This window comes from Centrocercus urophasianus, unplaced genomic scaffold (assembly GCF_019232065.1).
Source record: "Centrocercus urophasianus isolate 14NV4802_14NV808 unplaced genomic scaffold, USGS_Curo_1.0 seq_29, whole genome shotgun sequence".
Classification (NCBI taxonomy): Eukaryota; Metazoa; Chordata; class Aves; order Galliformes; family Phasianidae; genus Centrocercus; species Centrocercus urophasianus.
In genome coordinates, this window is record NW_024884855.1 from 701,628 (window position 1) to 727,828 (window position 26,201).

Here is a 26,201-nt window from a genome sequence, read left to right on the forward strand (position 1 = left end):
ATTTTTGACCAAACAAGCTAAGAAAAAAATGTGTGGTCATTCTGCAAGATGCCAACTACCCATCTCTTCCTAACCTGGCATTATTTAGCACCTGGAAAAATCAGTCCCACCTTCAATTCCAAAGAATACAGTGAGAAAAGATGGTCATTATGCTTTGACTATTAGAGGTAAAATAAAAGGTTGTGGATTAATATACACACAACAACAGTCAGAATAAACAAGTACATAGAATCATAGTTGTAGAATCCTTGGAGTTGGAATGGACCTCTGAAGGCCATCTCATCCAACTCCCATGCGATGAACAGGGATTTTTTTCTAAAAGCCAGTGAGAAAGACAGTCAGGTTGCACCGCTTACTGTAGAAGTGTCAGAGTCCAGAGATGGGAGCTGATCTTTCACTGCAGCAAGTATATCTCCCCATCGAAACCTGCTGTTACTCCCAATAGGAGCCGTAGGAAGCTCAGATGGACGCTCAGCATCCTCACTTTGCCCTTCTGAGGCCATTTAAACATCCAACCTTCCACCAAATGAAAGCACACCTCAAGAGAGAAAAGGATAACATCAGTACAGAGCAAGAATAAAGCGTGTGCACTCAGGGTCAACATAACCCTCAGTGCTCCCATGGTAGGACTGCGATTCCTTTGGGAAGGCCATTCTCACAGCTGCCCTGGAAGGGAGGACTGCCCACCCTCAGCTGTTCCTTACTTCCCCGTTTCTCACATTCCCATCCTCACAGTCAAATGATAGATAATGTGGTTTATGCTGGCTTTTTTCACTGCATTTGTATCAACACAGTTGAGACCAGAGGATCTATTAGATTTTGACCTCTTAAAATACATTTAAGCTCCCTCTTCACGTTTCCTTCTCGTGTGTAAGAGCAACCAGGACAGCTCAACAGGGCACTACTGCTGTTCCAACAAGTCAGAAAATTAACCCGCTCGTAAAAGCTTCACTTTTTAAATTTTGTTGCCACAGTTGTGTGGTTTCTAGGTCATCAAAATTGGGCGCGCATCAGTACCGCTCCTAAGAAAGGCGGGCAGCTTCGGGGCGTTACACCACCCAGAACCAACAGCTGCCAAGATGGCGGCGAGCGCTGCGCACGCGCACTTCAGCCGGCGCCTGCGTTGCCATAGCAACACGAGCAGCGCGGCCCGGCCCCCCTGCCCTCACAGCGGCTCTTGGGCGCCTCTGAGCGGCGCAGCGTACGTCCCGGCCCCTACAGCGGGGCGAGGTGAAGAAAAGTAGCTGATAAACGGAGAACACACGGCGGCAGCACAGCACAGCTCCGCGCCCAGCTGGGGCTGCTTTCCCCTACCTCAGCCACCGCCGGGCAGCGGAACGCCTACTGCAAGCGCCCGCCCTACCGCAGCGCTCGAATCCTATTGGCTGTTCGACAGCCCGCCCCTTGCGAGCGGCATCACTTATTGGCCCGCTGCCGCGGGGGGCGGGGCTTAGCTCTTCCGCCAGTTGGGACACACAGTACCTAGCGGGCGGCGGGGCGGAAGTTCCCAGTATTCTTTGCGCGCGTTTCCGGTAGTGGAGCCCACCGGGCGTGCAGGTGAGGAGCGTGGCGCGTTGTGTCACCGCGCGGGGTCCGGCTGTCTGCAGCGGTCTGCTCGGCCGGCGCTGCGCCGCCCGGAGCCTCGGTGGGTCCCGCAGCAGTGCGGTCAGAGCGTTTCGCCCTGTCATGCCGACCCGCGGTGGGTGTAGGCCTGGCCTGCCCTCCTGGGGCCTAAGGGCCCCTGAGGTTTTAATGCTGCTCTTCCAGCTCTTTTCTCTAACGTCGCTTCTTGGAGTTATCCTTCCGAGAGGGATGCTAAGGTGCTAATCACTGCAGACTTCATGACAGTTCTTATTGTTTCTTTCTTTCTTCCTGCATTCTGGTTTTGTCTGCACCCTGAGGACAGGGCTGTGTGGTGGCTGCCTGCTCTGAGGTTCAGCGCAGCAGGGTTCTGATCTTGGTGAGTCCATAAGTGATGATGCACTGAAATATGAAGTCTGGCTCGTGGGGCTGAGGAAGGCTTCCAATGGATGTCAAGTGAATTGCTTTGCCATAATGTGAGAATTGTCTGTAAATGTTCCTGAGGTGTTGACCTAGTGTGGCAGGTGGGATGTGACATCTAGCTTATTTTTAACCGTCAGATCTTTAGTGGTAACCCATCCAAGTACTTCTGTGTATGGGAACTGAGTCATGGCCTGAACCACTCATTGAGCACATGGGGAAAGGACCTGGGAGTACAGGTGGAGGCAATTTAGCTGTGAGACTGGAAGGAGTGGAGTCTGGGTTCACCTCTTTTAGACTTCATTTAAGGGCAGACTGCCACTGGGGCAGGGTCTCTGGTTGGAGATCTCTCTGTTGTGGACTTTTCCCTGTAAGCCTGCATCTCCAGAGATGGGTGAGCACTTCTTTTCTTTTGTAACACCATTCCGTTTGTGCTGGTCCCTTTGCTACTGCTCTCCTCTATTTCCTCTATTGATCCTCTACTGTATTGACCTTTCTGATTGTCACAATCTCTTTTTAATTATGTAGGAATTCCTATGCATTTTGGCCCAAGTCTTCTATGCTACCATTTAAGCCTATTACATCTTGACTTATCCATTGTGGCCACAAGAAGCAGCTTACATCTGACCTCTTTCTCTTTGCAGCAGCCATTTATGTGCTTGAGAGTTCTTAACATATCCCTAGATTTCTTTTCTTTAGACCAGACACCCTCAGTCAGTCTTTCCTTTCTAGTCTTTAGTTTCTGATTGCTTCTGTTGTTCTCAGGGTTTCATTCAGTAGTTCTTTGTGTTCTCTCAGATGACTGCTCAGTTGACATCATGCTTCAGGTTAGTGTGGAGTGAAACCTTCATTTGTTTTAAACTCTAAAATGTAAGTACTTCGAGCAGAGTTGGGTTAGTAGGAATGAATTTGAGAGTCTCGAATGTTCTGGAGTTGAGCTTTGAGCATAACTTTTCTGTCATGTCAGCATTGCTCCTTGACAGCTGGCCAAGGTTGTGTTTGTAACTTGCACCTGACACGAGGCAGGTTCTGGATATGTTAACTGTAAAAAGCACTGATGTTTGGTCTTTACCAATTTAAAAAGCAATCTGCAGGGAAAGCAGCAAGCTTTATTTTTATCTGAACGTGTATTTACAGACTGTCATGAATTTATCTCTTCTTACCACTTGTGAACATGCCTTTCTGCCTTCTACCAGAAGTCTTAGGCAGCTGTGATGAGAACCAATCCTACTTCTGCTTACAATCCACTTGTATCCCTTCATACCTCTGTGTTTTGTTTTGGAGGTTCAAGATGTTCAGTCCTTTGTCTTCAGCCCTGTGTATTCCTGTGTGAGACTTATGCCCTACCAGTGTGATATATAGGAATTGCTGTCATTAGGTGGAACAGGTGCTTGTGCAAAGAAATCTTGAGGAGGGAATGATTTATTACTGATGCATACTGATCAGGAAGAGAGGGTGGTTCTTGTTTGGCCCTAAGAAATTAATGAAGGGTTGAGAGGGTAAGGAAGCAAGGTGTGGGAGTTAAAAATCAGATGGGAAGTGGAGATGTAGGAGTTGAAGGACTTTTGTGGTGTCAGGAAAGGGGCTGGTTCTTGCAGGAGAGTCTTGATTCTTTTCAAATCCTGTTTGCTTTCTAATGTTGCAGCTGAGACAATCGAAAGAGCAGCTGCTACTGAAAAGCTAATTATGGTGTCTCTCCTTTGTTTCTAATTGGTGCCAAATGTGATGTTTGTGTAGCTCCTGTACGAATCGGTCTGAGGAGTTAAACTGGCAAGAAGTTATCAGGAAAGAAAAATGTCTCTGTTAGCTTGTTACCCCCATGTAATACGTGGTGGGATCCATCAAACCCCAGAAGTGCTGCACTGGAGGCAGCAAGACTGAGGTGTTGAGACAGCACTTCTCCTTGAGTTGATGCAGATGTAGCCTGAAACCATGGCTGAAGACCTCAGATGATGGATGCATTTGTGTCAAAGAGCTTTTTCTGAAGTGCCAAACAAGAAAGCTCTCCTGTGAGCAGTTAAAATGATTAATAAAGAATTGTTCCCCAAGGCTGTGGATGGAAAATAAACCTTCCAGGCAGTCCTGAAATTGTTAGGTTGTAATTAAGTTACTGTCTGCAGAATGTGGATGTGCTCAGATAGCAGTGGGGCAGGTGCACTGCTGCTCAAAGCACTGCAGCAGTTTCCAGGATTCACAGACAGGACTGGGCTGCTGCAGAAATGATGGACAGCAGAAACAATCTGCTTATGATCCGATGACATAATGAAGTGTGCAACCTGTTCAGGTGTGGTGGTAAATAACTTGGAGAGCAGCAGGCAGTTGTTATTAATGGCTAAATCTTAGATTAGGCTGTGCTTCAGGTCAGGTGTTTTTAGTGCTTCTCCTGACACAGGTTCTTAATTCTCTCTGTGAATTATGAAACATGCAGACCAAGGACTGCATTCTTTTGTGCAGCACTAAGCGTGCCATCAACAGTTAAGTAGGAGTTTAATGCCTTCTCTTCTTGTAACTATCCAAAGCTGCCTTAGGCATATTCTGATTAAAATGGAGGAGATAAAGCCAGGCTTTCTGAAGTCTTAGAATGTGATTTGAAAGATGTTTTTAGTATTATTGGTTTTTCTTTTCCAGTGTGTTCAGATCGCAGAGTCTACTTCTGCAAGACAGGACTGCCCCCAAAACTCCTTGACAAGCCTTAATTCTTCAGACCACATCAGGGTAAGGAGGGGATCGAAGTAAAGGTAGGAATTTGAAACTCTGTGCCTCTGAGCTGACCTCACCTTCCAAGTCTGGGGCACCTTAGAGCTGCAGAGCTGAGAGGCGATGCAGGATTCTGTGGAAGGCAGAGGTCAGCATCTGAAAGTCTCCTTTGCTTTGTTTACTCAGGGCAGAATGTCGGAGCTGAGCGATGAAGCCAGCGAGTCGGAGCTGCTGAGCCGCAGTCTGTCCATGTGGCACGGCGTGGGTCAGATGCTGTGTGGGGAAGAGCTGGATGTTCCCCTGGATTTGCACACAGCCTCTTCCATTGGCCAGTATGAAGTGGTGCAGGAGTGTATTCAGTGGTAAGGAGGTGTTGGAGAGAGCACAGCTCAGCTATTCTCAGTGACTTAAGGTTTTTCTCTGTTGTTTTTTTTTGTTTTGTTTTGTTTTTTTAATGCACTGGCACAGGTTGCCCAAGGAGGCTGTGGGTACCTCATCCCTGCAGGCATTCGAGGCCCGGCTGGATGTGGCTCTGGGCAGCCTGGTCTGCCCCCCTGCACGTATCAGGGGTTTGGAACTGGATGATCGCTGTGGTCCTTTTCAATCCAAGCCATTCTATAATTCAGCAATGCAGGTCTTACTTTGCCACAGGGGCAACCCTGTGGAACTCTGCATGTGTTCTTAGGCACAAAGTTGTGGAGGGGTCAAGGCTGCTGATTAAAAGCTCTCAGTAATTTGATGGAAGCTTCCAGAGCTGGCAGGAATTCCCATGCAGCCTTCAGTGCTGGATGATGTATTTTAAAGTCTTTTTTTCAATATAGTGATGGTAGTAGAGACTACAGGCACCTACTGCAAGCTCCAGGCCAGTAATTTAGCTGATTTATTTATTTTTTTTTTTAGTGGAGATGTGGATTTAAATAAGAAGAATTGTGGTGGCTGGACTCCATTGATGTATGCTTCCTACATTGGCCATGACACCATTGTGCACCTGCTGCTGGAGGCAGGGGTGAATGTGAACATCCCAACCCCAGAGGGGCAGACACCGCTCATGTTAGCCTCCAGCTGTGGAAATGAAAGCGTTGCTTACTTCCTTCTCCAGGTGTGTATTCTGTAAGGAATAGGTAAAGCCATGCTAGTGGCTTACATGCACAGAGTAGGCTTCTTCATCAGCTGCAACCACTGTGTTATTTGTTCTGTTGAGTCCAGCTTCCTGACAGGGATTTAAACTCTCTTGGTATCGCAGCACAGAGGGGCAGTGGCTAAGAGACCCAGCAGAGGGGATGCAGTAAAGAACATTCTCTGTTCTCTTGAAGCAAGGCGCAGAGCTGGAGATGAAAGATATTCATGGCTGGACTGCCTTATTTCACTGTACCAGTGCTGGACATCAGCAGATGGTCAAGTTCTTACTCGACAACGGGGCGAATGCCAACTGCAAGTAAGGAGGAATCTATTGCTTAATTTCTGTCAAGGGAGATGAGATTTGTTGCTGGCTTAGTTGTGGGGTAAACTGAAAGTAAACAGCACAGCACCTTCTGAACTCATTTTGAAGTGTGCGGTGAATTCCTGTGACTTGAGATCTGCTGGTATGTTTATGCACATTAAATTGCCTAAGAACAGCAAGAGGTTCTTGCTTTGTTAGGTCCTGGGGTTTTGTCACTGAGAGGTAGGAGTGCAGCTGGAGGAATAGCCTGTTTCTGTACAGAGTAATGTTTGCTGTATTTATTGAGAGGCCAGAATGCAGTAGAATGGCCAACATATCACTCAGATAAAGGTGAAGCCAATTACAGTATGTCAACAAAAGAAACGTTTACTCTTTGATTATTTTTAGCTCCTGTGTGTTTTTTCTCTCTAGGGAGCCTGTGTATGGATATACTCCTCTGATGGAAGCAGCTGCTTCTGGCCATGAGATAATTGTTCAGTACCTTCTCAATCATGTGAGTGTCCAGACAGGTCTCTAAATGAAAATCTGTAGTTCTGACCCTCAGAGGAAATAGCACAAGGCTAATATCCATCTTTTCAGTGTTTGATCTTTGACAATCATCTCTGATCTGAAGCCCCACGTTTCTGAAAGCATCTGTTTTCTGAAGGCTAGTACTCTAATTGTACAATGCTTGCCTTTCACAAGCAGGTATAAGGCCTTATCTGATGTGACTGAATCCTGACTCAATCAGGAAGCAGCTAATTCAGTAATCTCTGTGCTGTGTTCACAAGCTTATACACTTGGGCTAGTGGACATCTTGCCTTGGCCCTGAAGCTTATTGGCATTCATGTGTCTTAGTGTCAAACAATTAGTTTTTAATATCTCATTTAATGGCCCAGCTTACTTCCAGAAGGAGGCAGCAATGCAAAGCATTCAGATAAAAAAACCAGCTAGCTCCTGGCAGTGCACAAGAGCTGTGTAAGAGAGCTGCTTCGTGTTTGGGGATTGTTGAGAGCAAATGATTAGAGAGGCAACAAAGGCATTTATTAGTGGAGCTTGAACTATCAAAGGTGAGCCTGTATTTCTGGTAGGCTTGAGAAACTAAGACAATTTGTCTTGAGTATCTTATTTCATAGTGACATGCTATAAGCTTTTCAAATACCTGTTTTCCTGTAGGGGGTGAAGGCAGATGCCAGAGATAACACTGGAGCCACGGCGCGGACGCTGGCCATGAAGTATGGGCATACAAAGATTGTGGGGTTGATAGACTTGCACGCAGCCCCAGTGCCCAAGGTGTTCTGCAGGGGTCCAGGTAACAGGTTTTAGTTTGCTTGTTTTAAGATAGAACCTGAAGATAGGTGCTTGATCAGTGTGGCATTATGTATATATGGGTAAAACTAGCTGCTCTGACCTGGAATTTCCAGTGCTTGTGAGGATGTAAGAAGCAGAGATGCAACACTTCTTTTTGTTATGGTTTACTGGCCCCTTTCTGACCTAGTTAAACTCTCTCCTGTCTTATAACATTTTATTTTTCTGTTGCTCTTGTAGGATCAGTAGTAAGTAGGTACATGAATTACCATGCTGCTAACAATCTCTCTTTGGACCACAGGAAAGTATGAAGAGCTGAGCTCCTCAGATGAATCATGCTCTGCTCCCCAGAGGCAGAGACCTGTTCGTAGGACCAAGGGTCCCAGCATCCACGATGGACCCCAGGCTTTGGCTAAGATAACAGCAGTTGGAATTGGAGGAAAGAAGCAATCTTGCTATGGTAAGAATGGTTAGGAGCCTAGCTGAGAGTCACTTGTGATTTCTCAAGTTGGCACAGAAGGAGCTGTAAAGCACAATATTTTTTTTCATTAGAGTTCTTGATGCATGACTTATACAGAAACAAAAATGCTTAACTCCCTCCTACAAGGTTATGCAACAACAAAACGAAACCCACTGAGTGCATTGGTCTGAGCTGGATATTGATGAATGGGATGCTGTGTGCAGGACAAATGCTGATAATGAGAGTGAACTTGCTGCTTCCAGACCTCTGTTTTGTCTTCATGCTTGAAATATTACTTTAAAAAAAAAATAGGAATTTAAGAGCGTATTCAAAGCTTAGTTCATTCTTTTAACATTGATACAATTGCTGTCCATGGTGCAGTAGGTATCAAAGCAGTAGCTTTTGAAATAAGTGGGATGCTGCTGGGGTGTTATCACAGGTGCAGAGAGGTTAGCTTTGCAGGGTGTGCTTAGCTGGAGGCAAGTTGGTATCTTGCTTTCTTAAACAAGTGGGTTTCCCACTTCAGTGGTGGGGGTGTGAGGAGAACTGCTGAAAGCTGCTCCGTAAGTAAGGTGCATCTCTGCTGAGTTTGTTTCAGCTCTTTCCTCTGTCTTTTCATCAGTGCTGCCATGTAAATAAAGCACAGCTGATTTGATGTAGGGAGGATTGTAGATGGTATCTGGGGGATGTGTTGGGTCATGAGGAGCTGGTGAGTGAGCACCTGGTGAAGGGCTGTAGCTGGCCCAGGGAGCACAGGCAAATTGGTTGCACCTGTACTTCCCATGCCACCAGGGAGGGTGGGCCCAGGGTAGGGTGGAACCTCTGAGTTCATATAAGGGCCAGCTACAGAGAGGAGAGCATCTCTTGGTCCTTGGCTGCTTCCTGAGAGGAATTGCTGTGCAGTCAGTGAGCCCCTTTCCCAGCTGGGTGAGTTCAGCTCTTTCTGTATGTGACTGCTGGCATGCCTGCAGATACTTTGGCATTGCCAGGAACCTGTCAGAAATGATTCTGCTTCTCTGTGAGCAGAACAGTGAGCATTTTCCAATTGTTGTGTGCTTTTTAAAATGGTTTCTGTTAGTTGAAACAGGTCTTCTGATTATTTTCAAATACCTGAGCTACTGCTCCTTCTGCTGGAACCTCCCTCATAACTTGCATCTTAATTGCTCTGTTCTTTCCTCTTGCACACAGAGCAAGTCCTGCCTCAAGGTTATGTTACCTTCAGTGATGATGGCAGCTGTGAAGCTGATGATATCCGGAACAGGGATGTGACCTCTCCAATTAATGAGCAAGATGTGGAGAGCAGCAGCAGCAGGGGTAAGTCACTACCTCAGAAAAAGAATGTGACTTGCTGTGCACAACTGGGTGGTGAGACCAGACCTGTGGCTCCCGTCTTTGCTTCCCAATGCCCTTAGACTGTTAGGCAGCTGTGGTTGCTGGATCTTCACCTCTGACCTTGGTCTGTATCATCACACCACTGTATCAGTGGCCAGAAAGAGGTTGCTCGACTCTCCAAGCAGAGTGAGATGCCACAGTGTGAGGACAGGGAGGGGAAAAAAAAGTGAGGTTCTGAATGCTAGCTTTACCTTTGTCTGTAGTAGTAAGCTCCCAGAACCTGGAGTCTGGAGCAGGGAGAGGTCTGGAGCAAGGAAGACTTTCCCTGAGTGAAAAAGAATCAGAATCCAGGGAAAGGCCACTAAGATGTTGAAGGCTGAAGTATCTCCCTCACAAGGAGATGCTCAAGTGAGTCAAGATGGTTTAGTGTAAAGAGAAGGCTCTGTGGGAGTATCAGTGTGTACAAATAAATGAATGGTGGAGCCAGACACTTCTCATTCCCATCCAGTGATGGAACAGGGTGATAAGCACAGGCTGAAATAGAGGAGTTTCCCTCCAAATTTAAGAAAATGTTTTCTTACTGTGTGAGTGTCTGAGACTGGAGCAGAGTGCCCAGAGGAGCTGCAGAGTCTCTGTCATTGAATGTGCTCCTCTACATGGTTCTAATTGGCTTCAGTGTGATTTTTCAGACAGTGCAGCCTCAGGAGGTGCCTTCAAACTCAACCATTCTCTGTTCCTGTAAAACAGTACAATGAAGGGTATTATGGGCAGTTCCTACATTGACAGAGGATGATGTGGCACTGTTGGCTCTGTGCTCAGGGAAAGATCTTTGCTGGGTTTTAGTAAGGGGAGTGTGGGCTTAATGGCAATGAGCCACCAGACTCAGAAACATCCACACTTGGCCTTCCTGCTCTCTGTGGTGCTTAAACTGGCTTAGAGAAAGTCTAGTGCTTGGAGTCAGGCTTGTGATATTTGTCTCAGAATCATTTTGTATCGTGAATGTTGCATGTGAAGAGGAAACCCAAGCAAGGCTTCTGTTCTATCGCCCAGCAGATCTCACTAGTTGTTGTGTGGCCAAACAGTCCTGACTGTGATCAAGTGCAACCTGAAGGTTTTTTTTTCCCCTATTCCTTTCCAGAGGATAATGTTTTCTTCACCAACAACCTACCAGCCATCAGGAGCAGCAGCAGCAGCAGCGAATGCCTGACCAAAGCCCTGGGGGTCAGCAGCGAAGGCTCCTTGGAAAGCAATGAGGTGAGGTTGTGCATTTTCCTTTGGCTTAGCTTGTGCTGTCACCCTTCCACAGCCTGCTACCTCCACAGGAGGCTGTAGCACCAGGCTGAGCGAGGATGGCTGGTGTACTGGGACAGGAAAACAAGCTTCCCTACTTGGGGATTGGCTTGTTTGGTCTCTGGCTGGTAGCCAGCTATTGGAGAGCATAGCTTGTTGATGGTGGGTCAGTACTTTTCTAATCTCTCTCTTGCTTCTGAACACTTCCTTGAATGCCATCTGGTTAGCAGTCTGTAAAGGGTGTCTGTCTCTTACTAGAAGTGTGTCAGTGCTTTCCAGCTTGGTAAGATATCGGGCAGTTCTGTAAGGTTTAGAGAAGCACAACAGTGTTACGTTGTTGATTCTGAAACATGAAAGGGGAAGAAGAGGTGACAGTCTTTCTGTGGTTCAAGTCACAGCTCATTCTTTAAAGCCAGCTCTGGGCTGCTGCAGAGAAGAGCCACAAGTCCTCTCTGTGCTTCTCACCAAAGGAAGCTCAAAGCATTGTAGTGGTTCAGGGAGGATTCACTGCTGCTCTTTGCAGCATGTTACTTCATAGTCTGGGATTGTAGGAGCCTGTCACCATTACAGATGGTCATGCTGTAACAAGCTGTCATCTTGACAGTGATTTGACTCAACCCTTTCTGACAGTGTCTTTCTTTAGCTTTTATTGCTTGTTTGTAGACCCCTGCCTGGATTCAGAGCTTTGGACTTGGAGCCTGCACTTGTGATCCTGGAATCTCTGCATGACCATCCTTCACCTTGTTTCCTGTTTTTTCTTCAGGATTCTGACCATGCAGGCAGTCCTCCTAGTAGGAAACAAGCCAAAAGCTTCAAGGTCAAGAATCGCTACAGCAACAGTGATGGTCAGTGGAGCCACTGCCCAGGGAAGGCTGGAGCCTCTAGTCAGCACCTCGTCTTTCCTGAGCCCCCTGCCTATACGGGACCCCAGGTAACTGAGGACAGAAAGCTGTGTCTGAAGTAGTGCAGATTGCATCACTGTGTCAAGACTGGGGGTTTCTTTGAGGTTATCCAAGCTGCTTTCCTGGCCTTCTTAGGTAAGAGGGAAGCTGACCCCAAAATGTTTTTGATGCCAAATGACTGTCCAGGTATAAATGCTTGTGAAAGAGTGATTTCTGGTGTGAAAAACTGCTAGTTTAGATGTTACTGCTTGGAGATGTATTCCAGATCCCTTTGGGGCTGTTATGGGGCCTAGGGCAAGTGTTGATTGATCTGTCTTCTCTGCACTTGTTACAAGATGTCATGACTGCAATGTGCAGGCCAGTCCACTTGTGTTGTGTGATTATAAAGAAGGGCAGTTAAGGGAAAGTAGAGATTGTTGCTAGAACTTAGGAAGGCACAGCAGCATCTTCCTCACGTTGCTGCTGATAAAGGGAGTGGTTATGGTTTTGTTCGTGGTGGTAAAAATAGTTTGCTTTGTATGTGCTGCAGGACCTTGCAACATTCCTTGAGCAAATTGGGTGCCTGAAGTACCTGCAAGTGTTTGAAGAGCAGGATGTTGACCTCCGCATCTTCCTGACCCTCACGGAGAGCGATCTGAAGGAAATTGGCATCACGTGAGTGTCTGTGAGGTAGTTCTTCCTGCCTAAAGCCACACGTGCAGCCTGGTCAAAAAAGCTCAGCTGGTGTTTCTCTAGTTAGGCAGCCTCCCACACAAATCCCATATCCCTTAGTTTTTGGCTGCAGCAAGTTTCTTGTCGGAGGTGCTCGAAGGAGGCAGGAGGTTGCGGAGGTGTACAGGTGGTACAGTGCCTGCCCCCTGAATTTGCCATTCTTCCACCAGGCTGTTTGGACCCAAGAGGAAGATGACTTCAGCTATTGCCCGGTGGCACAGCAATGCTCGGCCGCCCAGTGATGCCCTGGAGTTGGCCTATGCGGATCGGCTGGAAGCTGAGATGCAGGAGCTGGCCATTCAGCTGCACAAGGTAAGAAAGCTGCTGTGAGATGTTCAGTGGCACGTTATGCTCTAGGGAATGCTCAGCAACATACTGCTATGTTCTGCCTCCGATGGGCTGGGTTGAAGGAACAAATAACTGATCTACTCAACATCTTCTGTGTCCACTGACCATAACCCATAAGAGCAAATTATTCACTCCTTCTGTCTCTGCTTCATGCTTGCAAAGTCTTCTCATCTGTTTCTCTTCTGCTTGAGAACTAAAAGCAGAGAGGAGGAGGGGTGAGAAGGTGAATGGAATTGAATGCCTGCTTTTGTTTTTTTTTGGTAGCACTGCTGTATGTGAAGTTGGCCAGTCATTAGCAGATAGGCTTATATCAGTATAGAAAATAGGATCAACTGAATGTCTTTGGAAATAGAGAGCAAGAGGAAACTGTAACCTTGAGTTGGTCTCTGGATAGAATCTGTAGCATGTGAACAAGTGGGACAGCTTCCTTTTTGTTGCTTCTGGCAAGCTTTTTATAGGGACCCTATCCAATAAAGATAGAGATGTCAGAGCAGGTGTTTGGTAGTGATGTACAGTACTTGCAGCCTAGTCATCTGTTCCTTTCTGCCCTGCTGTAGAGATGTGAAGAGGTGGAGGTGATGAAAGGCCAGGTATGCCAAGAGCAGAAGCTGCGTGCAGTGGCAGAAAGCTGTCTGATGGAGAGAGATGAGACCTGGAATGCTGTGCAGTGCCAGCTCCGAGAGGCTCAGACTGTCACCAAGGATGCTGGGGTCTTGCTGGACCAGATCAAGTAAGTTGCTCCCAGAAAATGGTACTGAAGCTAATGAAGAAAATGGGAATTTGGGCAATGCAGAGATCAGATGTTGGCACTCTTAGAGGTAACTGCTACTGTGAGGCAGGAGAGCTCGCTAGGCGTCTGAACCTTCTCTCTTTCACTTTCTCTAGCGGAAAGTCACAGCCATGAGAATGGATATCGACCCTTAGTCAGATGTGTGGATTGTGAATGTTCACAATCAGCCTTTCAGAGATGCTGAGTGCTCCTGTACCAACTCAAAGGAGCTGAGCACCTTCACCTTTGAAACCAAAGGCTGAAGTAGTTTGTTTATGCTTACGTGAAACCTGGTTACCAGGGTGTAGTTTGGTGATTGCATGAATGCAAGAGTTTCTAACTTCCAAATAGTATTAGAAGGCTTTCAGTGTCCTGCCTCTGATGCCTGACAGAAAAGCTTGCCTTGTTCTTGCCCACTGCCTATGAGTTCCATCTTTCCCTTCCTTGTAATATATCCTTTGCTGGTGCTTTTCTCCTGACCCAAGCTGAACTCCTGGTCTGTCACGGGCTCTGGTCTGTTGGCTGGTAGGACTGAGATTACAATGGTCCTACTGCTATAGTTTCTAGCCAACGGGGCAGGGGGGCAGCCAGGGATTGGCTTTGGTTTCCCAAGGACAGCAGAGTGACATTCCCAGAGCACTGCTCCCCCTGAGGAGCTGAGGCTGCACTGTTTGAACTGATGGTGTGGCGTCAATCAAAACGTTACACGTGCCCCTGTCCTGAGGTAGCTTCATTTGTCTGCTAGGAACATTGGATTGGGCTTGATTCTCATATAAACCAGGTGCCCCTGGCTTAGGCTTTCTCCTGCTCACTCCGCCCCCTCCTTCTCTTCTCCCCCCGCAGCTCCTCTGTGGACAGGGGCAGAGATTGCTGTGGAGATGGGGCACAGTGGAGAGCGCCCTGAGCTTTGTCTGGGGCACGTCTTCCTCTTCCTGGGAAGGAACAAGGAGCAGTTTGTAACCCAGGGCGTTAGATGTGGTCCCTCGGCATCCCAAGCAGGTACTTGCAGGATGTAGGAGGGCACAGAGCAGCATGTTGTTCCAGAAAGCATCCTGTGCACCTCTAACAGGCTTTATTTGTCTTGTTTGGCAGATCCTGTCAAGCAGAGCTGTCCTCCCGGCTAACACAAGAGCAGGCAGCTGGCAGAGTGCTGGACACAAAGGGGCAGCTGGGAACTGGTGAGATTCAAGTGCTGGGAATGGAAGAGCTGCTAAACTAAAATGGGTGCAGGGTGGGTAAACAGGTGCAGGGGGTGAGCATACAGTGGGAGAGCCCAATGCAGGCTGTATGCCTGTCTTTTGTTGCTGACACTGGATGTAGTATGGGAACAGAGGAGCAGTTAAACACCTCCACTTAAGCATAAAGGTCTTGCCTCTTCACTGCAACAGAATTTCCCTGGGGCTCTGATCCTTTGCAGGTGGGAAGCTCGAGGGCCTGGCAGTTGTTTCTGGCTAAAAATGCAAAGCTGTAGCAGAGGCACTCAGTGGAGTCCTACTTCATGTGCCTGTAGCTTCCCCTTCCTGCTCTGCAGCGTGGGTCTCTCAGGTGTGTCACAGCAGTGTGCACTACAGCAGGGTCTGAATCAGAAGAGATGGATGGTTGTTGGGTCTCTGACCGGGTCTGGGGGATTGTGCTGCTCGTGTGCTGAGGCAAGCTGCTATGTGTGACTGGACAGGGTTGGCCCAGCAGCTCCTTATCACAGGGAGCTTGCAAGCAGTCATGCTGCCCTACATGCACTGACCTTTGCTGCCTGGGTGGTGAAAGTGAGATGGACAGAGCTGATGATTTCAGTCCACCGCAGTTAATCTGAGATCTTTCTTTGTGATCTAACCAGTGCTTTGGGGGGGGAGAAATCATAAGTGGTAGAGCTGCTTGAAAACAAATACTCAATTTCTGTCACAAGAAATTCCATCTCTCTTCACCTGTGACTCAACCCATAACTGAAACAACTTTTGGTGTACGCACTTCCCAGCAGCACCAAACCCTTGTCTGTTGCAGAGAACAGGCTCACTGACAAATGTGTGGCTCCTTTCTTACAGCACGGGAAGGATGGCCACTGTCCTTGAAGTCTCTGAGCTTGCCTGAGCTGTCAGCTGTCCTCGAGAGATGCGTGGGAGAAATGGGTAAGGGGGGAGACTGCTCACATGGTGTGACTGCTGGAGGAGGGAGGTGTGGCAGGGCAGGGTTTGATCATTTCAGAGGTGTGGGTTGGGGGGACCTAGTAACCCCCTCTCATCCTGGGAAGTCTCCTAGCTATAAAGCTGTCACTGGCATTTTCTTGCTCTTAATTCTCACTGTAGATGTTGAGTTGTGCTTCATCCTCTGCTGACAGATCTGATCTGAGAGGAGTCCGTAACCCATTTCTCTCCTACTGATCAGTAATCAGAGCTGCTGGTGCAGGGGTTTGGAAACCCTGTGTCCTGAAGACAGGAGCTTGTCCAAGTAACAGGGCTCTTGTTTCAGAGCCCTGAAAGCTGCAAGGGTAAAGGCAGGATAGCAGTCTGCAGGCTGTTCTTGACCACTTGCAGGCTTGTAATGACTTATGTGCAGCTTATAATGACTCTTTGCTTTTGGTTTGCCCTCAGGAAAAGCTCTGCAGATGGTAACTCAAAACCTCCAAAGGCTCCAGGCCCAAGGGCAGGGTGCGCAGAGCTGGCTAGAGCCATAACAAAGCAGGATGGTGAGTGGGACCTAAAGACAGCCACAGAGGGGCCGTGGGATTGGGGGGGCATTATTCCTTACAGCAGGTAGCAGCTGTCTGCTGCACGTGCTCAGTGCTTGTCATAGCCTCTGACTGGGATTTTCATTTGGGAAATGCTCTGTGTGCTCTGCTGGAAGGGTCACTGTGCTGCTGTTCCTGGTGCCCGCAGGAATGCTGACGTCGGGTGACTGTTCCACCCGGAATCTGAGCATGGAGGGAGAAGGAGCACAGCGCTGTGCTGGCAGCCGCAGCTCTGCGGGGCGTTGTGACAGCTGGCAGATGTGTGGACAAAGGTCTCGGCCATCAGAACGTGCCAGGAGGAAGAGAGACGGCGGAGGACAAGGGCACGGCAGCTCTCTGGGCCTGATTCCTGTCGAGGTTCCCAGGACTGTGCTGTTTGTACCAGAAGTTCAAGTTAAGAGAAGAAGCCCAAAGGATTTATCTGCCTTCAACTTCCTGCAGCCTTTGTTGTTCAGGGCTACGTTGTGTTAGAAAGCTGGCAGCTGCCCACAGCCATCGACTAATTATCCTTTTCCACATCCTATCCTCCCCAAGGCCTCCAACTGATGAGTGGTAGTTGCTGAGGAGCTGACACAGAAAATGTGTCTGAGGCAGTAAGGAGTGCAGGCTCGCGAGATGAGTAAAGTGAGCAGAGTTGGTGATGTCTGAGAAACACATGCAGCCAAGTCTAGCTGGAACATCTTCCCTGCTGTTGTCTCAGATCTATACTTCAAAACTACTCCCTTCAGCTAGCCTGCCTTGGTTCAGTTCAGATTCTTGCCCCCTTCAGGGTTCATTTTGATCGTGTTCTTCCAAAGGTCTTTTTTGTGGTAAATGCTTTGTGGCAAGCATTTACGAGCAGCAGACTCCAGTGGTCAGGTCTGCTGGTGCCAGGATCCCAGCACTGACAGCGGTTGCAAAGCAGATGTGTCCCTGGAAGGGCATGAGAGAGAAGGAAAAGCTCAAGACTGTTTGGTTTGCTTTGCCTCTGGCAAGCTGCAGGGCGCCAAGGCAGGCAGAACCAGGGCTGAGGGATTGGTTGGTTAAGATGGATAAAAGAAATCCCACCTCAAATGTAGCTGCACTGCCATGCTTCAGTCCTTGGCTGCTGCCTGCTCTTAGTTCTCAGACTTCAGCGTTGGGAAAGAAGCCTGCTGAGATATCCTGGTGTAGGCAGTGTGAGGTAGTTTCATGGGGCAAACAAAAGGTGTGGGGAAAAGGCTGCCTCCCAAGGGGGGGGACTGCCTGATCTCTTGGAGCTGGGCAAAGAATCACAGAATGATGAAATTGTAGGGGTTGGAAGGGACCTCCAGAGATCATTGAGTCCAAGTGGGCACTGGTGACTGCTACGTGGATGTGAAACGGCTTCCAGAACTGCAGTGACTGTTCCTGTGTACTGCTGAGTCTTGGGGGAGAATTATCTTCTGTCTGACTGATGGCCTTGAGGAATCTGTAATGGTCTCCATCTATTCCTTGAGAAGAAACTGCATGCTCTTTCAGCACCTCTGATTAAGGGCCAGAAAAAGCACAACAATCCATCTCTGCTCCATCCGCTGAGCTTGTCACTTCTGATCAGCTGCCCACAGCTGTTCAGGTGAGCTGGAGCCCAGTCCCCCATTGGTGGGGATGGCATCTAGTGTGACTGTGCTGCCTGGGGACAACCTGGGGGCACAGAGGTGGGTACAGCCTGCAGTGCTGCAGTGTGCTCAGCTGGGGCGTTGATTCTGCTCACATCTGACTCTTGTCCTTCGTTCCCTGTTCTGGAGTACGGGTGGGCCGGAGACTCGGTAAGTGTGAAAGAAGAAGGGAATCCCACGGGATGGGTTCTGCAGGAGCCCAGATGCCCCAAGGGGGATCACCAGGAGTGGGGTTTTATAGAGCAGTGTTCCATTCAGGGCGGTAATTCAGTATTCAGTGCTGAAAGGGCAGCTGTGCAAGCAGCAGGGTGTCTGGTGCTACCTGAAGCCAAGCTGTCTGTATTAAGTAACATTTGTTACTCAGCTAAAACAATAAAAGCTGAAAACCTGTTTCTGGTGCTTCCTGTGTGGGCTTTCCTGGAGGGAGTTGTGGCACTATGAGTAACCTATTAATTGATCTCAGGAATGTGCAGCACTTCCAGCTTTCTCCCGCAGGGGGCTGCATGCCGTGAGCTTCTGGGACAGCTTCGTCCCTGTTTCCCGATCCCTGTCTGGTTCATCTTGGAGGTGATGCCCTCACAGCACCAGCAGGGGAGGCGGACTGGGAGCAGCCGTGGGCAGGTGGTGATGGAGCGAGTGCTCACAGGTAACCAAGCATGCTGCTCTTACACCCGCTGTCCTGGCTGCGTGGCAAGAGTTGTCTCTGCAGTAGCTCAGAAATGCATTTAGGCCTTGTTGAGCCACGTGCTGGGGTTTTCTGCTCACGGTGAGATGTTATCCTGTGCCTGGCTCCAGCCTGCCACTCGAGGGAGCGCAGTCACACCAAGGCAGCTCACAAAACCTCAGCCAAGCTGTGATCTTGTGTTGGCACTCCGGACTGGAGGCAGAGGAGCAATATAGGCACACTCTCGCATTCATGTGATCCTGCAGTCCCTGCATCCTGGAACAGCCTGCTTTTCTCTTTCCAAGGCAGCTTGGCATCAGCTCCCATAGCAGTATCCATGTGCACACTGCTGTGAGAGTGAAAGAGGGCAGAGAGAGAGCCAGGCAGCAATCCTGTCCTGTCCGGGGGAAGCTCCTCACTCTGTGCCAAGCAGGCCTTTTGTGTGCTGCAGATGCTCCTTGGGTTATTTATCACTATAGTGATTTATTTTGCTGCTTTCCTCCTCGTGTCACCTGTTATGTAACCCAAGGAAAAGGAATACGGTGCCATCTTGTGCACAGGTACTGAGAGCCCCTGTGCTCTTCCTATCTGTTTATTGTCCTGGAGCCAGCAGTGTGTACATAAATTTAGCTGCAGGTGTACTCTTGCACTTATCCCAGTGCCCAGGAGCCATTTCCCTCCCTCAGAGCATACGAGTGGCGTGCTCTGCTTGCTGAAAAATAAACCTTTATTTACATCTGAAAAGAGTCAGTGTGCAAAATGGTCTCACAGGGGTTACAGCTGTCTGGCAAACCTCCTGCTCAGCCACAGAGCCTGGTGCAGCCTCCTCCAACCTCTGCATTTCCCGAGGGCTGGGCCACGCTCCCAGTGATGGAGAACCGCCCGTATTCACCTGCATGGAGCTGGGAGTAAGAGCTGCCTCCTCCCTGCTGCTGGAGCAGCAAAGAGCTGTGTGATGGGAGCTGTAGCCTCGGCAGCAGGCCTGTTCTGCTACCCAAGGGAAGAGTGAGGGGCTGGGGGTGGAAGGCTGCTGCAATCAGCTTTTATGGGGGCACCAGAGCTGGGAAGAGAGCTCCTGCTGCAACTGATGCAGTGTCAGGGCTCAGGCTGCTCCAGGAGGTGCTGCGGTGCTGCGCTGGGGAGGAGAGCTGGCAGCCGGCAGGACAAGAAGAGGCTGGTGGGGGTTGCATTGCTCTGTGCAGGGTGGTGGTGAGCAGCTGCTGCAGCACCTCGGTACAGAGAGGTGGGAAGGTGGCCCGGCTTAGGTGAGGAGAGCAGGAGTGCAATGCCCAGCGTGGTGCTGGCACAGCTCGGGATGTGACTGGAGCCAGCACAGGTTGGATGCCAGTGCACGGCTGGGCCTGGTGGCAGCAGGTTCTGCTCCTTGCAGCTCTGCACACATCCGTGGGGCTGCTGGTGGCTGCTCCCTCGCTGTGTGCATTGGAATCGGATCCTCCAGCAGGAGCAGAGCCCTGCGGTGCTGCTGTCACTGTGTGCAGCAGAGCGTGGGGTGGTCGAGCTTCCACAGCTGCCACTTCTTCTTCATCTCTGATTTCACCTGGGGTGAGACACCCATGGCTTTTCCCTGGCAATGCCCTTCCCAGCACGAGCAGAGCACCCACCCTCATGAGCCAAAGTTGAAGCTACTCTGTTCCACAGCCCCGACCCAAAACCAGAGCCACATACCTCCTTGTTGGCAAAGCAGTACAGCACAGCCACCAGGAACCCCTATGGAAACAAAGATGGCTGTGAGTCCCCTGGGATGGGGGCTTTGTGCTGCCTTTGGGGCCGTCCCTAAGAGCATCCCCAGTGCAGGCACACCAACTGCCCACGTGGGTTGGGGAGAGGGGGCTGTCCTTGTCCTCAAGCTGGGTCACCATCGGGGCAGAAGGAAGGGAGAGAGGGCCCCCAACTCTTATGGCCCAGGACAGGGATGGGCTGTGGCTCCACCTCACCTGGAAAGAGTTGAGGAAGAGGGTGAAGAAGACCTTGATGTAGCGCAGGATGCCCGTGGTTTGCTCATCGGTGGCAAAGATGAAGACGACTTCGTGGATCCCAAAGAGGGGGATGAGTGTCAGCGTGGCTTTGGCCAGCCTGAAAGAGGGCAAGGTTTCCCATGGGCACGGCAGCCAGCAGGGAGCAGCTCTTATTAGAGCTCAGGGTTCTCATGTAATGAGGCACAGGATGGAGGAAGCAGCACAGGCTGCCCTGCTGCCCCCGCTCACCGCAGCTTGTAGTCAGCGTAGCCCTTCTGGTTGGCGCGCAGCTTGGCCAGGATCACCTTGAGGATCCGCATGAAGATCAGCAGGTTGATCTGGGGCGACAGTGCAGGGCATCCATGGAGCAGGGCCATCCCTCCCTTCACCCCAACCCCAGCCAGGGGCTGCCCCAGCTTCCAGCACTGTCGCAGGGGTTTCCTACCATGGAGGCGAGCAGGATGGGGATGCGGATGATCCACCAGTATGCCATGTTCTCGTTCAGCGCCCAGCACCTGCCCACGAGACACAGACAGAGGTGTGGTTGCAAGGTGCTGGGGTGCAGGATGAGGCCCCACAAACAGCCACTCACTCTGCATTCTCTTTCAGGTACTTGGCGGCCATCCAGGGCACCACAAACACCACGGGGGTCCCTGCAAGTCACACAGCACACCCTGTAAAACCAAGCACCCGCCTGAGCTGAGAAACCGGCCCCAGGCTGGGGACACTGTGGGGCAGCAGTGGGGCACAGGAACGGTCCCATGCCACCATGCACCCGGGTGGCTCCTACCCCAGCCCAGGTACAGGTACAGCCGGTAGTAATTCTTCTCAGAGAAGACTGCACCGATCAGCAGCTTGTAGAGGTAGACGGCCTCCACCAGGAACCAGTAGTGGTTGGCCAGGATGCAGTACTGCATCAGCACCTGTGCTGCACGACAGCCCAGTGCTGCCTGTCACAGAGAGACGGCGTGGGGCTGGGGGCTCGTCCATGGGGTGCCCCAAGAGCTCATCCACCACACGCAAGGATGCCCCAAGAGCTCAGCCAGGGTGTGCACGGTGCACCAAGGCCTCCGCTGTGAGGTACGTGCGTCCCTCAGAGCTCCCTCACAATGAACGGGAGCACAAAGTGCTCAGCCACAGTGGGGAAACAGCACCAGAGTTTGCCTATGGGATCCTTGAGCGGCTCAGGAACTTGCTCACAGGCTGCACGGACACACCAACGGCCCACGGGCTGGGTGCACGGCCCAAGAGCTCACCCACCCTCCGGATGCACCCACACCCCCCGTGCCCTCACCTCGTGGCTGAGCAGTGCCTGCCAATCGGCCACCTGCAGCACCTCTGCGCCCCAGCGCCTCTCCAGCAGCGCGTCCTTCACCATCACCGAGGTGGCCCGCAGCCCGAAGGAGGCGAACAGGTTGGCGTGGATGTAATTCCTGGTGCAGTGCAGCTTCCTGGGGAGAGCCGTGGGGTCAGCAGCCCTCAGCTGCACCCAGGGCACGCTATGGCCCGCAGCCCTGCTCCTACCTGAAGACGGTGAGGACGAGCAGAGCGGAGATGAGGGTGAGGAGTGACAGCGCGTAGCCCACGGTGTACAGCACTTTGAAGCTCACCATCAGCCTGCGGGCGCCTTCCTGCAGGCGAGCCCTGTGATTTCAGCACCCGCTGCCCGCCACGTGCCTTGGGGTGCCCCCACCCCAGCCGGGCTCCCACCTCCTCGGCGCCATCCTCCAGCTCCTCCTCACACTGTGAGTAGTCCCTCCACGGCTGGCTGCCGTTCACCATCACCCATTGCCCGTCAGCACCGCAGCGCCGGCTCACCAACCCGTGTTTCACTGCGGGCACGGAGCACAGAGTTCCTCGGGATGCCCAGCCCCCAGATGGCAGTGGGCACCCATAGGCACTATGTTCTCACTGCCCTCCCCGTGCCTCACGTGCTCCTGGCCCCTCTCATCCCGACCCACCGCGCTCAGCCCCAGGCCCCACAGCCCCAGCTATGGGACGGCCGCGGCTCAGCGTCACCTTTCTCAAACCAGGGCAGGTAGAAGGGACAGGAGACGTTGACGGCGGTGCCGGGGCTGCCATCGGGCCAGCAGGCGTACATGTCAAACGTGCGGTTGCAGAAAAGCCCTTGGGTCGATGGGGAGAAGCCGACAGTCGGATGCCGGCAGCTCAGACCCCCCCGCTGCCCCACACGAGGCGCGCAGACCCGCAGCCCTCGGGGCGTGACGCTGTGACCCGGAGCGGCCCCGCTGCCAGCCGTACCTGCGGGGTAGGGCTCGCTCGCCATCCTCCGCAGGCACTCATCCCGGTACCGCATCCACTCCTCGAAGGTCCTCTCCAACACCTTGGCCGCGCCGTGCTGCGGCGCAGAGCGGCTCAGAGGGACGCCCCGAGGGCAACCCTCCCCTAGCTCCGGTCCCCACGGCCGCCCCTTACCGGCACGGCAGAGAAGAGGCACATCCACGCGAGATGCACGAGGTACCCGGGACCCGGGGCGTCTCTCATGGTTGTGCCGGGTCCGGCGCTCTGCTCCCCGCGGTTGGTCCCGGCTCAGCCCCGGGCCGTGTCCCTGCCGGACCCCGACACCTCGGGGAGCCACCACCGCACCGCACCGCTCCCCGCAGCCCGGCTGCCCCAGGTGGTCGGCGGCGGAGCCGGGGCACGGCGGGTGCCACTGGGGTCCGGAGCCTTCCGCCCAGAGCTCTCCCTCCCATCAGAGCTCTCCCTCGCCTCGCATCCCCCTGGCTGAGCCCCCCCGCAGCCTCCCTACCCGGCTCCCAGTACCCCCGAGGGGTTCCGATCTCTCCGCACCCCTCCATTTCAGCACGGCTCCCCCCGCAGCCCCCCGTTCCCTTACCGTGTGCGGCCGTTCCGCAGCCCGGGGCTCAGCGACGCGAACGCGGCAGCGAACGGGCGGCGAATGCGGCCCCGCCGCTTCCCACCAACGCCGAGCCCCGACGGGGGGGAAGGGGGAGGGAGGGTGGGGGCGGCACCGCCTCCCGGGGCTCAATGAGGGCCGCCCCACCGAGAGCGCGACTCAGTGGGGAAGGGGGGGGGGGGGAACAGGCGAGGATGAGAAGGAGTCCCCTGAGCCCTTGGAGCGGTGGTGACAGAGGGGTGAGGGGTGCGGACCCCTTGAATACAGCCCAGGGAGGGGCACGGGGTGCTGTGCCCGCTGTGGTGGCTGTCCTTTAGTGGGGTGCTGCTGGGGTCACCTCACCCATGGGGACTGGGAGCGGGCAGCAGTGCTGGGGGACCGGGGTGTCCACCAGAGTCATTGGCAGGCAGTGCGGGGACAAAGCGTGGGGCAAGCAGGTGGGACAGGGTGTCCCTAAATACATCGATGGCATCGATTCATTGTGCAAAGGGTGTGATGTTTACCCTGAAACCAATCCGGTGGGCTCTGCACAAGGGAAGCAGCTCAGAGCAATTAGCAGCTGCATCTGTTGCTCAAGTGAAACGAAGGAGGGCTGAGCGTGTGCTGCTCGGAGTGAAACACAACCTGCTGCCTGGGGGGATGCGTGCCCTCGGGGTGCCCTCCCCAGCCCAGAAATCTGCTTGTGAAATGAGTGACCCTGTGTCTGGTGTGTGCAGTGTGGGGTGGAGATGGAAGGTGGATGCCGTGGGGCTTCTCTGCACAAGCATCACTGAGCACAGGGCACAGCACGGTGCTGCCCACCACGCCACTGTGGGATGCTGCAAATCCTACAGGGCAATGCAAAGGAGTTTGTGTCTGCAGGCAGTGTTTGCTGAGCCAGAAGGGCTCTTCCCCCCAGAGCAGCCTTGCTGGAAGTAACAGCACGGACAGCAGGAGGCACGTGGCCATGGGGCGCTGCTACTGTGCTGCTTCCCCGGGGCTGTGCTGTTCTCCTGGATGCAGACAGCTGCTGCGATGTGGCTCTGCTGGGAGCCTGGGGCACAGCAGAACGCCGGGGCACACATTTGGGGCTGGGAGGGGTCAGGCTCCCCATGGCCCTGCATCATGAGGCCGCCATCCCACAGCAGAGTGGTTGGTGCCAGCACACACGGATGCTCGGCGGTCTGGAACACACCTGCAGGGTCCCCTGGGAGCAGGAGGGCTGCTGGCTGCTGGCACTCTTTGGCCATGAGGGCCACCGGCTGGGCTCCCCGTGTTCCAGGGCCAGATGCAGCTCGGCTTTTGGGGCTGGTGGAGCAGGGACAAGAGGAACTCACCGTGCCTCTCCATATTGATGCCCTCAGGCAGGGTCTCCATAGCGACTGCGGTTCAGCCCGGCTGGATCCTGGCCATGGGGCACCGCTGAGCGTGGCTGGATGTGAGCCAGCTCCATCTCCCCACACTGTTCCAGAACAGCGGTGTCCCAGTCCCTGCTTAGGGTTGTGTGGGCTCTCTACATCTGTGCCCCACATCCCGTCGTGTGCAGCCCCACGGTGCCTGGGGGAGCTGAGCACCAAGCGGAGGCACAGCCTGAGTGCAGCAGCACTGCTGGTCCTCACACAGCAGCAATTCGCAGAACAGAAATGCGAATCAACACGTCCTGATTTGCAATTATTCAGTGAACTTCTCAGAAAAGGGTGCTGGAGCTTTGCTGGGTACAGAAATCTAGCATCAGCATGGGGCTGTGCGCTGGGGCTTCTGCTCTGCACACCTGCCCTGAGCTCTGGATGGGCTTTGGTCGCTTAAAAAGCAAAGTATTTCTATATCAGCAGGTGGTGCTATCAAAGGTAGCTGTGAGAGTGCAGTGCAGTGCTGTGGAAGCACATCTGTGGAAGTTCAGAGCTGCTCACCCTGGGCTTTGCTCCTGTCAGACGGTTCTGCACGCATTCAGCACAATCTGGATCCTGCTCACATCTCCTTGGCTCAGGCAGGGATGGATGCTGAAAACAAATCTCCAGAATTGCCAGAGCCCGGAGCAGCACAGTGCCCACCCAGTGCCACCACATCCCCCAGCAGTGCTCCTGGTGCACCACTGTCAGAATTAATGCTTCTGCCCCCAAACTCACCCCAAAGTAATTCCCCTAGCTCAGCAAGGAGCATGGGGTGGCTCACAGCTCTCGTTGCCCTCTGGGAAGCAGTGCTCACTGCCCTGTGCCCCCAGAAGGGAGGTGCCCTGGGGTATTCCTGCAAAGAGCAGGGGAAAATCAGCCTTTCGTGCCATTAGATGCTGGAGAGTCTTTCTTACAATAGGACAGTACCAGCCCAGCACCTCTGCAACCCTTCCCACTGGTGGGATCATTATGGATTTCGTGTGGATCTGTGGGTTTTGCAGAGAATTTATTCCCACTAAAAGTAGTTTTGTGAGATGCTGGTGGGCACAGAGCCTTGGGGGGCAGGGAGAGATGCTTTCCTGAGCACGCACCAGGTGAGTCCTTGCATCCCAAGGGACACACGTGTATGGGATGGAGCCGTGCCCCTGGGGAGGCTGCGACACTCCCTGCCCCACCGCCTGCTCTGACAGATCTGTGCTGGGCTCACAGGGCTGCTGTTGGATTTGGCATCGCTCCCAGAGGCCTGCAGCAGAACCTGGGTCACAGCTCTGCATTCAGAGCTGCCCAAATCCCCCTCTCTTCCACTGAGTTTCTCGCGTTCAGACAGGAAGGCTGAGCGATAAGATCAAGAACTTCTGTGAAAATCATCTATATTCACATCCTGCCCCAGAGCTGGACTCTTTGTACCCGTCCTCTGCAGAAGGGCACAGCCTGCCCTCCTCCATATGTCAGGGCTCAGCAGGCAGTGCTGCATCCTTACACCGTGGTGCGGCCGCTGTAACCCCAGCATCCGTAATTCAGGGCCGAGAGGCTGCAGCTCTCATTTTGCTCCTACCCATTCAGAAGCTGGGTGGGACTTCTCCATTCCCACCTACTTAAGCAGATCTCATCCCATCCGCTGCTGTCCTCCCGGCTGGCCCAGCAGGATGGGATAAATGCACCACACACACCTGGCAGATGTTGCTTCCCAAAATCTGGGAGCTGGGCAGCCTGCAGGATCCCATTGCTCCTTACCCA

General features: G+C 52.4%; 3 protein-coding genes across 7 annotated transcripts in view; 1 reads left to right on the forward strand and 2 right to left on the reverse strand.

Moving 5' to 3' along the window:
- Positions 1-1,345, reverse strand: part of DNAAF8 (dynein axonemal assembly factor 8) — an 83,565-nt gene extending 82,220 nt beyond the window's left edge. Inside the window, exons 1-2 of the mRNA XM_042828163.1 lie at positions 1,315-1,345; positions 357-538 (exon numbers count right to left, since the gene is read on the reverse strand). Coding sequence (XP_042684097.1) covers positions 357-503 — 147 coding nt within the window. The 5' untranslated portion in view covers positions 504-538; positions 1,315-1,345. The remainder of the gene's footprint in view (positions 1-356; positions 539-1,314) is intronic.
- Positions 1,346-1,474: 129 nt separating this feature from the next.
- ANKS3 (ankyrin repeat and sterile alpha motif domain containing 3) lies at positions 1,475-17,968 on the forward strand. Of its 5 annotated transcripts, none has more exons than XM_042828136.1 (18): positions 1,475-1,557; positions 4,630-4,716; positions 4,885-5,060; positions 5,599-5,797; positions 6,012-6,133; positions 6,551-6,632; positions 7,295-7,430; positions 7,728-7,886; positions 9,075-9,200; positions 10,357-10,472; positions 11,272-11,439; positions 11,940-12,064; positions 12,292-12,433; positions 13,027-13,199; positions 14,331-14,416; positions 15,278-15,361; positions 15,824-15,918; positions 16,109-17,968. In XM_042828136.1, the coding sequence occupies exons 3-17, from the start codon at positions 4,891-4,893 to the stop codon at positions 15,904-15,906; spliced, it is 1,971 nt and encodes a 656-aa protein (XP_042684070.1). In that variant the 5' UTR covers positions 1,475-1,557; positions 4,630-4,716; positions 4,885-4,890; the 3' UTR covers positions 15,907-15,918; positions 16,109-17,968. The 5 variants fall into 5 exon arrangements, 4 of the variants coding, with proteins under 4 accessions (XP_042684070.1, XP_042684074.1, XP_042684072.1 ...); XM_042828140.1 differs by lacking the exon at positions 1,475-1,557 and adding an exon at positions 1,595-1,645; XM_042828138.1 differs by lacking the exon at positions 1,475-1,557 and adding an exon at positions 1,907-1,960.
- Positions 17,969-19,726: 1,758 nt separating this feature from the next.
- LOC122165256 (glucagon receptor-like) lies at positions 19,727-22,930 on the reverse strand. The gene is given in 14 exon segments (XM_042828082.1): positions 19,727-19,798; positions 19,927-19,968; positions 20,196-20,334; positions 20,466-20,554; positions 20,662-20,731; positions 20,809-20,869; positions 21,007-21,166; positions 21,511-21,667; positions 21,741-21,847; positions 21,927-22,048; positions 22,236-22,343; positions 22,479-22,575; positions 22,653-22,744; positions 22,747-22,930. Coding segments are annotated over 14 exon segments (1,500 nt in total).
- Positions 22,931-26,201: the final 3,271 nt, after the last annotated feature.

Excerpts from the sequence above, each read along its gene's own strand:
- ANKS3 (XM_042828136.1), top strand. The coding sequence starts at position 4,891 with ATGTCGGAGCTGAGCGATGAAGCCAGCGAGTCGGAGCTGCTGAGCCGC. Across the intron at positions 12,065-12,291 it reads CTGAAGGAAATTGGCATCAC|GCTGTTTGGACCCAAGAGGA; the intron begins GTGAGTGTCTGT and ends TTCTTCCACCAG. Across the intron at positions 14,417-15,277 it reads AAAGGGGCAGCTGGGAACTG|CACGGGAAGGATGGCCACTG; the intron begins GTGAGATTCAAG and ends CCTTTCTTACAG.